The 12,233-nt window shown below is 56.1% G+C and overlaps 3 protein-coding genes across 3 annotated transcripts; 2 read left to right on the forward strand and 1 right to left on the reverse strand.

The window, feature by feature from the left end:
- Positions 1-843: 843 nt before the first annotated feature.
- On the forward strand, positions 844-2,179 carry BGZ61DRAFT_342592 (calmodulin-dependent protein kinase; the record flags this gene model as incomplete). The annotated part of the gene is made up of 2 exons (XM_046239520.1): positions 844-1,023; positions 1,127-2,179. The coding sequence occupies 2 exons, from the start codon at positions 844-846 to the stop codon at positions 2,177-2,179; spliced, it is 1,233 nt and encodes a 410-aa protein (XP_046109958.1).
- Positions 2,180-3,644: 1,465 nt separating this feature from the next.
- Positions 3,645-5,339, reverse strand: BGZ61DRAFT_136267 (uncharacterized protein). Its single transcript, XM_046237226.1, has 2 exons — positions 4,712-5,339; positions 3,645-4,653 (listed from the first exon to the last, which is right to left on the reverse strand). The coding sequence occupies exons 1-2, from the start codon at positions 5,128-5,130 to the stop codon at positions 3,702-3,704; spliced, it is 1,371 nt and encodes a 456-aa protein (XP_046109959.1). The 5' UTR covers positions 5,131-5,339; the 3' UTR covers positions 3,645-3,701.
- A 5,496-nt stretch (positions 5,340-10,835) lies between these two features.
- BGZ61DRAFT_136302 (uncharacterized protein) lies at positions 10,836-12,225 on the forward strand. Its single transcript, XM_046237227.1, has one exon. It carries the CDS (start codon positions 11,016-11,018, stop codon positions 11,988-11,990), a length of 975 nt encoding a protein of 324 aa, XP_046109960.1. The 5' UTR covers positions 10,836-11,015; the 3' UTR covers positions 11,991-12,225.
- The last annotated feature ends 8 nt before the right edge of the window (positions 12,226-12,233 follow it).

Below are 12,233 nucleotides of genomic sequence, written 5' to 3' on the forward strand. Positions count from 1 at the left end.
GGAGCTTGGGTATGGTAGATATGTAAATATATAAATATGTTTAAATACGTATACGCGCTTATATACACGCACAATAGGAGAGAATGCAGAGAGGGAGCCTTCATTGCTCCAGATTGAGGATTTTGTATCATTCAAACACATGATGAATGAGGACCACGCGCGGGAGCCCAAGCTCTCCCCTGTCGCAGCCATGACGAGTGGGATGGGGAGCGATGAGATGGGACGAGCGTGGCCCGTCTAAATAATTGTCCATGCTTCCAATTTTCACAGCTAAATTCCAGCCCAATATCCAACATCCCAAACGACCATAGCGACAGAGACCAACAAGTCTGTGGCGGCCAGCCCATCGCATCCTCATTCGCGTCTAGACACTCTAGTCAGACTTAGCTACCTTACCTACAGTAGTCATTCTTAGACTCCCTCAGCTCTCTCTGTCCAGCCCAGCCCAGCCCAGCCTGGCCTGACTCTCAGCGTCTTCCCCCACCCCACCTTTTTCGTCCCGCCTTACGGATACTCCGTGCAGTAATTATTGAATAAGCCCCCTCCCCCCATTGCCATCGCATCAGCGTCCTGCAAGGCAAATCAGCAGCACCTTGTTGCTGACAATCACGACTCCCACCGAATCTCCGCCCTCGTCTTGCTTCTGCAACGTCACCATAAACGACTGCAATCTCTGCCGGCCTTTCTCTCACTGCCGCCATCTCTCTCGCGACTTCTCCTGCTTTCACCGTCACTCGCTCCCCGCCCAAGCCCAGCCCACGCCTCTGCGGGGCATTTCGCATCACCACGCATCACCAAGTCGCCGCAATCGACCCTACACGACACAGCAACAATCGCCTGAAGATGGACGCCGCCCAGCAACAACCACAGCAACCACAGGTCCAGCCTTGTAGATACAAGGTCGGAAAGACCCTGGGAGCCGGCTCATACTCCGTCGTCAAGGAATGTGTCCACATCGACACCGGCCGCTACTATGCCGCCAAGGTCATCAACAAACGCCTGATGGCTGGCCGAGAACACATGGTACGCCTCACAGTTACAGTCTCATCCTTTCATCTACCCGTCTACTCCTACATCGTATCATCTTCACCCCCTTCCTGGGCTAACAAGCCATGTCGCAAAATAGGTCCGGAATGAAATCGCCGTCCTCAAAAAGGTCTCCATGGGTCACCAGAACATCCTCACCCTCGTCGACTACTTCGAAACGATGAACAACCTCTACCTCGTCACCGATCTTGCTCTTGGAGGCGAGCTCTTCGATCGAATTTGCCGCAAGGGCTCCTACTACGAATCAGACGCCGCCGACCTCATCCGTGCCACACTCTCTGCCGTCGCTTACCTCCACGACCACGGAATCGTTCACCGCGATCTAAAGCCCGAAAACCTCCTCTTCCGCACCCCCGAGGACAATGCAGACCTGCTTATCGCCGACTTTGGCCTCTCGCGAATCATGGACGAGGAGCAGTTCCATGTGCTCACCACCACCTGTGGTACCCCCGGCTACATGGCTCCCGAGATCTTTAAGAAGTCGGGCCATGGTAAGCCGGTTGATCTCTGGGCCCTCGGCGTCATCACTTACTTCCTCCTGTGTGGCTACACCCCCTTCGACCGCGATTCCGACTTTGAAGAGATGCAGGCCATTCTCAATGCCGACTATAGCTTCACACCGGTCGAGTACTGGCGAGGTGTCTCCGACCACGCCAAGGACTTCATCCGGAGATGCCTGACGATTGACTCTACAAAGCGCATCACTGCCCACGAGGCCCTCCAACACCCCTTCGTCGCCGGTTTCATCAACGCCGAGGGCGAGAGCCAGAACCTCCTGCCCAACATCAAGAAGAACTTCAACGCCCGCCGGACGCTGCATGCCGCCATCGACACTGTCCGCGCCATCAACAAGCTGCGCGAGGCTCAGAATGGCATGATGAACGGCGCCCGCTCCAAAGAGCCCAACAGGGGAACCGCCGCCGCTGCTCGAGCCCCGCAGGACCAGCCTGGTGTCCGGAAGGACGACAGTGCCATCTCCATGAGCAAGGACAGCGGCTACGGAACACAGAGCTCTGTGGACGTGGAGATGGGGAACACGGGTGTTCCCTCGGCGCTGCAGCCAGGCAACAATGGCAACCGTGTTGTCGAGACGAGCAAGGGACTCTGGACCGTCCCGTCGCAAAGGAGGTAGGCGTAGAATGGAGAAGAGATTGCTTACGCAATGCGGCAACGAATATCGATCATAGGTACTGCGAACATGGTACTGGACTGGTGATGCGAAAACGGGCTCACGATAGAGGAGGTGAGGCTCGTGCTTTGGGTTGTAAGAGGAGTGGAATGCTAGCATACACGACCACAATGAGGGAAAACGGAGGAGCAGCCAATTCTTGATCTGTGGGAGGCGGGCAGGATTTCTGAATATTTTCTCCTTTACTTGTGCTCTATTTCTTCTCCCACAACACTACCGGGGCACGGAGCTGGTCGACGACCGGACGAGGGTTGGACGGACGGCAGGATCGCCGTTCCATGCCCGGCAGAGCTTTCAAGTGAGGATCTTCAGGTTCTCACGAGGATAGCTCTACCTTGACTACTTTTTGTTTCCACGTTTGCTTTTCGTCTTGTTTTCTCGTCATTTTTCATGATCTTAGTCCCGATGATTTTTGGAGTAGATACCAGCGACACCAGCTAAATATAGCGAGGCACCAGGGCGTTCCAGATGAAGAGTCTCTTGTTTCTCTGTCCTGAATACTCTCTCTTTCGTACTCGAGTGTGACTTGATCTAAGTGATGTCTGGGAGGTATCGAGAATATAGTGTATGCTTTGCTTTGCTTTGTGTACTGATTCATGTGTATTCCATGTCTTTGGGCTGCGATCCCATCCTCTCGAGAATGTTGAGGAAGGAATGAAGTTATCTTCCCAAGTCAATCCCATCAACCCAAGGCAGATAAAGTCCAAGACTCGGATATGTCAATTATTCAAGGCATTTAAATATGCTTGTTTCGTTCAACATGATCAGTGTCTCTTAATGGAATTGAGAATAAAGTGATTACCGATAGGAATAGAATGATGAACAGTTCGGCATCACAAAAGACAGACATTTCAGTTATTGACAGATCATTGTGTCTGTTATTCATCTTCTTCTCTAACTCCTACTGTCTAGCGAGTGGTATCTTTGGTAAGTTCATTTGCCTTCCCCTCAGCAGTTTGCTTCACTGCACCTGGCAAGGCCATCTTCAAATCCAACTTGGGAGGCAGTGAGCCGGTCCCGGTTCGTCCTTATCGAGAGGGCGTGGTTCCATTTTCCTCCTCCACACGAGCTCAGTAGCGAATGTCTCAGCGCATGGTTCTCCTCCTCTTCTCATGCGCGAATTAGCCTCCGCTGCTTTGTATACATTACTCTATCAGATCCCCGTCATCCGTCCAGGGTTATATGCATTATGGGGACACCTCCCTTGATGTCCCCAATTCCCATTATTACAATTTCCGTCCCTCTGACGGCCCGGCGTCAGAATCCAGTTTCTGTCGTAAAACACCGAGTTGCGCCTAATCGCTGTGCCAATGAATGCCAAAGATGTAAAAAAGAAAAAAAAAATATGTGACGTCGAAAAATAATTAGGATGTTCGGGAATGTGTGAGTCGTGAATCTCTCAACACAAGTCGTGTCGAGGGAGGCTGGTGATCGCGTCCGGGAACGTGGATTGGATCGAGCCGGTCTACCGTGACACAACCACTTCGCTTAGGTCGACGTCTCGCGGGGGGGTGTGGCCGTCCCAGAGCTGAGCGTTGTCCATATCCATCAACATTCCTGGGATGGCCTCTTCCGAGAGGGTTGGGCTTAGGGTGCCGCTGGTGGAGCTGCAGCTGGAGCTGCTACCGACAGTCCACCCGTCGCTTGAGTCGGCCCTGCGGCGATCCAACAGACCAAGGCCAAAGTACTCGCCATACTCCTCGTCAGTGTTCTTCTGGCGATCGCCGTACTCCACAATTTCGTAGTCCCATCGGGTCATCTTGTCCTCCTGACGCTGAGGCAACCATCGGGCCTTGGCCACGTAGAAGAAAGTAGCGGCGATGAGACCTCCACAGACCAGATCAATCGCATAGTGGTGGCTGAGGTACATAGTAGCCCACCAGACCCAACCAGCGTACACGATGAAGAAGGTTCGGAACTGCGGGAAGCAGTGGGACATGAAGAGAGCCTCGAGAACGGCATTGGCGGCATGGAGCGAGGGGAATGCACCGAACGGCAGCGGCGCACTCGTGAAGTTGGTTGTGTAGAGGTCAATTCCGAAGATTTTGTCAATGCGAGCGAGACCGGCGGGTGATCCGGGCATGCCGTAGGCGGCCGGGACCAGGCCGTGCTCGTTTTCATACCAAGGCGGCGTGCAGGGGAAAAGGATCTGAATGGTAACACCAAGGATGCTCATCCAGCCGAAAGTTCGTGCGAAGACCGGGGTCGAGCCTGGGGCGGAAAAAATGAACATAATTAGGGAGACGACGACGGGGGCACCGAAGTGCATTATGCCGTAGGGGAGCCAGGCAAGGATGTCGAGAAAAGGATGTTGGTGAGCGGATAGGATGTTGGAGAGGTTTGCGCCGTAGAGGACGTTCTCCAGAGCGGGAAGAACGCGAACCCAGATATGGGGGCGATAATCATAGGGGATAAACCTGGCAGGGGTGTTAGGGGTGCAAACGCGGGTTTTTGGACGATCGGGGAAAAACTTACCGGCTGCAGAAGAAATACAACAACCAAATCCAAATCATCGACGATGGAAGGAAGAACTGTCGCGTAGCGGGCATGGCGATGACCCAGACACTGAGGAGAACGGCGAGAGTCTTGACTCCGGGTGCAGGGGGAGCGACCCAGAGCGAGAAGAGAGCCAACATGGCCAGAAAGAGGTACTGCAGATCCGACGTGCACCACTTGTGCTTTTGGAGATCACGCAAGCCGTCCCAAGCATTGAAGGAGGTCTTCAAGGTGGTGATGTCGTCGACACCCGGGTGGGCTCTTGACTTTGACTTGCTGCGCCGGCGGCCAATTCCATATCGGTGGGGGATGGTGTTGAGGAAGGGCAAGTTGAGGTGTTCGGGCCAGAGGAGCTGCAGCTTGGGCTTGCCCGAAAGGGTGGCAGAGAGGTCGTTCATGATGGCCGTGGAGGTCGAAGTCGGGAGGGTGGAATCGTGGGACAAAGAGAAGCAGGGAGGTCGAGGAGGAGGTCGTCTGGTAGAAGTTTTCGTCGATGACCCAATATGAATACCCAAAAGCTACCGCATAATCCAAGTAACCTCGTCACAAGAAGTGATTTCACCACCGTCGGGAACTCGGATGGTCGGGGAGTCGGTGGAAGCAGTCGCCGTCGGAGCAGGAGGCCGGGAGGGAGGCGAGGCAGCACGCGACAGGACGCCACACGGAGACGAAGTGTTAAGCTAAGTGACTCCGAAGATGAGAGAGAGTGATGGCTGAGAGGGTGCGGGAAGGGCCAAGAGGAGAAGGGAGAGAAAAGAGGAAATAAGAGGACGAGGCAAGGAGAGGAGTCGAGGTAGTAAAGAGTGCGAGGGGAGGGATGAGGATGATGACGAGGTGCAGGACGAGGTGCAGAAGGGGCGGCTTGGGGCTTGGGCGCACTGGGTGCTTTTGTTGCTTTGCGGCGCAGGCTCTGCTCGGTCTGCTCGCTCGGGCTCCTCGCTCTTACACGGCCACTGCGGACACGCTGCGGACACGGCGGAAACTCACCCTCGGACTCGCAACCCTGCCGCACAGCGCCGTAATGCAGTGGGCGCGGCACCTAAAAGCCCAGGGCTACAACGCTGCAGGACAGGGCAGCAGCGAGGAACAGCGCTAAGCCATACTGCCCCCAGTGCCCCCAGTGCCCCCAGTGCTACCATCCCCCCAACCCACAGCGACTTTTGCAGGGCTTCGGGCTGTTACAGGGCCTGGCGACCAGGGCACCAAGGCCCAAGGGCTAGTGGCTGATGCTGATGGGACGGCCCCGGATGCTGCGGGAAGAGCTGTGGGTACAAGGGGGCCAAGTACCTTACTCTCGCTGCTTGCGAAATTGCAATGGGGCGTCCGCCTAAGCCTGATTGGCGCTCCGTCACGGCTCTAGCCCGGTCTCTGACGGCCGCGGATTGCAGTGACGGCCACTGACCGGGCGCCGGGAACCAGTCACAGTGGCGGACTCCGAGCAGTCCGCTCGCGTGCAGTTTCTCTGCTGCGTGCTGACACAGCACACACACAGCGCCACACAGCGCACGCAGCACAGTCTTCCGCACAGTGTGCCGCACCCACAGCATCTGAGCATCCCTCCGGCGTTGGCGGAGACACGGAGTTTGAGCTACCCCGACGCCGCCCACGCCGGCGAATTACCGCAATTTCCTGACAGTGTGGGCCAAGGCTTCGCTACAGCCCAATGTCGCGTGAGGACAGGCCTGGCTTGGACTGACAGGACGACGGCTTGGTAACCGCGTAGCTAGTTGAAGACGGACATGCTTCTTCTTACACGTATCCCCTATACGGGATACGTTTCTAGTGCAACAAGTCTATTCATTTCTTTATTTTAGAGAAATGAATCGGACGACAAGGCGACGCAATGGCTATGGGCGAGCGAGCGATGGAGTGGGAGGCAGCCCATCGATCCCTGCCCGATGTCCTTCCTTACATGCCAACGTACGTAGTAGGACCTCACCCAAGTACCTAAGCACCTAAGCGAGCAATTCCTCTTGGCTGTTTCGTTGGCATCTGCCCGCACAAACAGGGCAAACAGGCAGCAGACACGCATATCGACAGATGAGAATGATGCTGTTGCTCCGTCTAACTAGTTCTTCTTCCTCTGCTGCTGCCAAGACAACATCCCAAGGCGCAGCGTAGGCTGACAGAGCTGGTGCTTGTGCGCAAGGCGAACAATCCACTGTGTAAGATTAGAGGGGGGCTCGCCGACGTGGACAATCCCTCCGCCGAGTCCCATCCATAATAATCATTCGCGAGCGGGACCATCCTTCACCTCAGCACCCAATCCCAAACTCGCACGACATGAATGGGATGAAAGAGAGACGAGGAAGGATCATCTTGGCGTCCGTCCGTTTCTTCCACTTGATTGTGGCTGTTTACGTCGACGTCACCAAGCGACAGTTTGCACAGCCGCCGCGTTCAGTAACGGATACCCTTGTCGAGCTCGGTTCTGTCGCAGCGTCCATAACTGTGGCACAGCAGGGACGGACTAAGCACAGCCTGGCGATGGCTACACAGTATACCACCCGACATGGCTGAAGCGGCGTGTTTGTGCTTCGCACCAGGAGGCAAGCCACTGGATGAGACCTGGGGAAGCAAGGGAAGCTTAACTAGGTTTACTGTCTCATCCGACTCCGCCCACGAAATTGGCGACGATCAACCGGGGATTTAAACATCAGACAAATGATTGCGACAGCCCACAACAACAGCAGATGGTTGAAGCGAGGAAATACGCCGTGTACGCGGAAAGCATAGAATCATCGCGAAGCATAATGTCCGGTCCGGGCACGGGCATGGCAAGGCCAGATGACTGACATCACCTCGATTCGCTGGGATGCAGCCGAAGCTCCGGCCTACGGCTGGGTATGGGTAGTTACCGGGGCACAGCGAATCTCGCCAAGTACATCTCAATTCGCCTGCAGAACAACAATGCCCCGTGGCCCTATGGATGGGGCCGGCATGAACAAGGCGAGACCGACTCCGACAGCGAGCACGGATGGCAGAGAAAGGTTCAAAACTCCAGTGGACGCACCTACCTGGATGTTCCTTCCAGTGAACGGTCTCTCACAATTTAGGGTGCGCGCCGCCCAAAAACGAACGAACTTGAGCTGCAGGCGAGGTAACTCTCCGATGGATACCTGCGTCTCCACCGGCGGAACTAGATGGTGATGACGATGACGATGCGGCCGCGAGAGTGAAGAAAAAAAAAAAAAAAGCCATGGCTCCACTGCAAAGTTTCATAGCAACGCCCGAGAGAGCGAATAGCAGCTGCAAAAGCGGGGCGTTCGGTGCTGGCGCCGACTCTGGAGCCAATGCATCTCGGCGAAGGGGCCAAGGAACAGCTAAGCGCATGGAAGGTACTTGGGCTACCTGGATCGCAGGTACCTTTTCCTCCGCGGACGACAGGCACTGAGGTGGAATGCTTTGCTGCCCGTGGAATGGCTGCTGCTCTCTCCCTCGCTTTCGCTCACGCGCCACCCAGCTCGCCAGCTCGCACTTAACGACCCCTCCACACCTCCCAAAAGCACTCCACTCCGCATCCTGGGCCGCACGAGATGGCGCTTCGTGGGGTGGCATGCGCGCGCTCCTGGAAGCCTCAAATGGTGTCTCAAATGTACCTCTCATGCAGACCTCCCGCAACGAGGTACCTGGAGGTGTCTGGGTCGCACTTCGCAATTGCCAGGGTCAGCTTCAGCATCCGCATCCCATGGCATTTACGACCGGGTCCCAGCGGCTAGCGAGCACGGGCATCGCCCACAGAACGGGTATCGACGAGCAACCGGCATTCGGCAGGCTGCCATCTTCCACCTCTCCTAACGAACTAGGAGCTCAAATAAGATGAGGATCCTGTGCTTACGGGATCATCCTCTTGCCAACTGGCTGGACTACTCAGCCCTGTTCATCTCGGCCCCGGGAGCTTGTGCGCCTCAATGTGTGTCCACAGTACCTCACCAAGGCCTGTTCCTTACCAGTATCGTTGACGATTTGCGCAACGGTCGAGGCGCATCCCGCATCCCGCATCCCCAGGCTCCAGTCCCCAGAGTTCCTGACCTGCTGTTGCAGACCACACAATCCAATCCATCTCACACGCGTGCTGGAGCGTACTTACGTGGTCCGGCTGCGTGTGCCCAATCCGCCTCTCAGGGGACGCGCAGACAGCAGGGGTCACGGCGACCCACGAAACGCCCAGCTGGCAAAATCCCCCGGCCCATCCGGAAGCAACGGACCCCTTGGCTCTGGATGTTGCGACGCTGTCACAGACGGGACCGCTCAGTTCTACTGTTCATTACCATTGAATAATTGTGGGCTAGATGACTAGCTCGGTCTGTGTACCGAATTATGCAGAATCGTTATCGGCGAGTGACGTCGTTGTCTCCGTTCCAGTGCGGCGTGTCGGACTGGCGTTAGTCCCGAGCCTGATTGTGCAAGTGAGCTAAAAACGGCGACTCCATTGTCGCGACTCCGTCCACGATGCAATGCGATGGATGCGATGCGAAGCGGAAGCGCGATGTGAGGGTCCAGACTGTGGACCCCGGCGCGACCTAGGCAACGGCTTTTGGGGGCGTTAAAGACACACAGTACGACTACTCGGTGTAGCGACATGACAAGGAGCAGCAAGGGTTGATAAGATTTGGGAGGGTCGCTTTCAAACTCCCACACTAGGGATGCGAAACCCGTTGAGCCTGTCGAGGCTCGAGTCTTTGATAGCGCCTGTTAGGTGACGATCCTCGCATGTCTCGGACTTGTTCCTCGACTGATGCTCATTTGTCGGCCGACTCAGCTGTCATTCCTCTGTGCGCCTTGCGGAAACGTGCTTACGAGGGTGCCCCTGGCGCTGTTGAATCAACCTCCCGTCATCCTCTGTGTATCTGCATCGGCAGGCACGCGCGCGACCTCACCGCAATTCATGCTGAACTGCGCTGAGGCGCACGAGCTACCACCCATTAACACCAAGAACATTGGCGGACGGCGCTAGCCTCTTGGCCCCTGGCGCCATTTCGCTCTTTGCAACACAGGGCGATCCGATGAGATGAGGGTGGATTGACCCGCGCGTGAGTCCCTCTCTACCGAGCACTGTAGTAATTAGCCAGCCCGAGCATATGGCTCGCGTGACTGGCCCGGGACCCCGAAAGCGAAATCTCGGGGCAATGAATTGATTATATCCGCCGCCGGTTCTCATTAACGACGATACGGAGGAAACTGGGCGAAAGGAGACGGGGTGAGATGGATGAGATGGACGGATGGACCTCCTTGAAGATGTTACACGTTACAACAGACGGCAGTCAGCACGGCCCCAACGTGTCGTCGTCGCATGCGACCCGGCACTTGGTGATGGCGAGCATGCGGCGCTTGTGGCCGGGTCCAATCCTTCACCATTGGCCGTAGCTGCAATGCGACGGCACTAGCTCACCAACTGCCTCACTTGCTTCCGATCTGGCGCGGCGGATATCTTTGGCGTGCGCGGAGGGCGGCCGGATTGTGCACTGACGTTGTACACCGACTTGGTAGTCGACAGTAGTAACACCTCGATCTTCGGTGATGGGTGGCTGGGAGCTGGAAGCCGGTCGCGTGTGGTTGCAAGCTTCACCAAGCTGTTGCGCCGCGCTCCGACAGCGTCACACCGTCATTCAGTGGCAGTGGCCCCAAGCACAGGCTCAGCAGGCTGGCCGTCGTGGGGATTGTGTTCCAGACCGCAACCGCTTGAGCCATCACAGCCCGTTGCGATGGACCCTTGGGACCAACACAGATCCGTCAGCATTCGTTGCATGCCCTCGCTCCCTGCAGCAGGCTAGACGACACATGCAAGCACACACTCATATCATGGGGCCCAATAGCCTCACTCGCTCCAACGGCTCTGGCGACATCCAGGCTGCGGTCTCGTGCCCTCGTGAGCCACACCGGCACGGCTGCGTGGCACCAGAGCTGAGCGAGGTATCCTGACACCGCACTCCATTTCAGATCCTGAGACCTTCAATATCACCTAGCCTTCAGAGCCCATGCGCCAGCCGAGGTAGCCGCCTTGGCTGGCCCTCGTCAGTCATATCAGCTGCATATCCCATATCCCGCTACGGAGTGGTGGCTGATCATTGACAGGGTCGAAGGACTCTGCATCCAAGTACCTCGCGACCACAATGCGATACTTAGTACTGCTGCTATCAAAATCTCACACTCGAGCCGTCGTTGGGCTTCAACAAGTCATTAATTACCGTGGAACCCGCCGGGTCTCCACTCAACGAGCCCGGTTTTCTTCTCTTTTTTCCGCCGTCTTCTCTTTCTCGGCCGATTTCAGTCTCGCCTCCCGATGAAAACGTCCTATCACTTCTCGGCGGAGCCCATGGACCCATCACAAAGTAGGCCTAAAGAAAATATTTTTCTTTTCTTTCCTCTTGGCCGTTGGTCCGTGGTCGGTAGTTTGCGGCCGGGACTTGTCGGTGTGGATGCCATTCGCACCGGCGGGTGGGACGATCAATGGGAATCGGCTTGCCCTGGTCGCCTGATGCCTTTGTGTCTCATCGCCGGCCGTTCCGGGATGCAGGTTTCTCGCGGCATGGCATGTCACAACGTAGTATGGGAATTGCTGCAGGCCTCGGTCGGCATGGGTGGGTTCTGCAACAGCAAAAAACCGCTCGCAAGTCACGCACGACTGGTCTTTTTCTTACCAGTGGATCGTTTTCTGTGCAACGTGAGGTTATTCGGCATGAACCGCGGGAGCCTCGGCATTTGGCGACGGAGCGTGCATTTCTTTTTGCTCCGGCTGTTCAGGTTGAGTGTTGTTGATGTCCGCGGAGGCTTCGGGCCACTCCGGCCTCCCGCCGGCCCCGAGCTGCCGAATCGGACATTGCCAACGGAAATTAAGACCATGGATGCTGGTTACTGGCTACTACTTGCTTCTGATATGCGTATCGTAATCTGCGTCATGCTGAAGATGTCATGCTTGTTCCAGAGCTTCGAAGTGCTCACTCTGACCATGCATGAACCTATTGGGTCCTCAAACCGACACGTTGTCCACGCGTTGACTTGTCGACGCTGTGTCCACGTAGCGAGCCATGCAGCTTCACAAGTGCACAGAGGATGGCGACACACACTGGCCTTGGTTGAACAATCCATGCCAACGCAATACGCATATTACTGTAGTCGTGGCCCTACGCCCCGCAGTTTCGAGCGGCCCATCGCTACTTATGCGGACTGGATCGACAAGGCTGGTCACTGCATGAGTCTGGCTGTGACCACCTGGCCGAGGCTGGCGGATGATCCTAAGCTGGGGTGGTTACTCTGATGGCCGAATGCAGAAAGATAATGTCTGGAGACCAAAGTTTCAACGTTATGCTATCATCTCTTGAGCTTCCAGTATGCAGATTGACGATGCTCCCGTGGTGTTGAGTACGGAGCACCCTGCTCATGACATCTCCCCTTTGGCCAGCAACATGGCTACCTAGTACGAAGTCGTTGAGTACAAGAGCAAAGTATTGACGCCGAGCGAGGAACCAATCACTTGTGAGCAAAGTGTAAAGGTCCAAAT

The sequence above is a fragment of the Ilyonectria robusta genome, assembly GCF_021365365.1.
Source record: "Ilyonectria robusta strain PMI_751 chromosome Unknown BGZ61scaffold_3, whole genome shotgun sequence".
NCBI classification, from domain to species: Eukaryota; Fungi; Ascomycota; class Sordariomycetes; order Hypocreales; family Nectriaceae; genus Ilyonectria; species Ilyonectria robusta.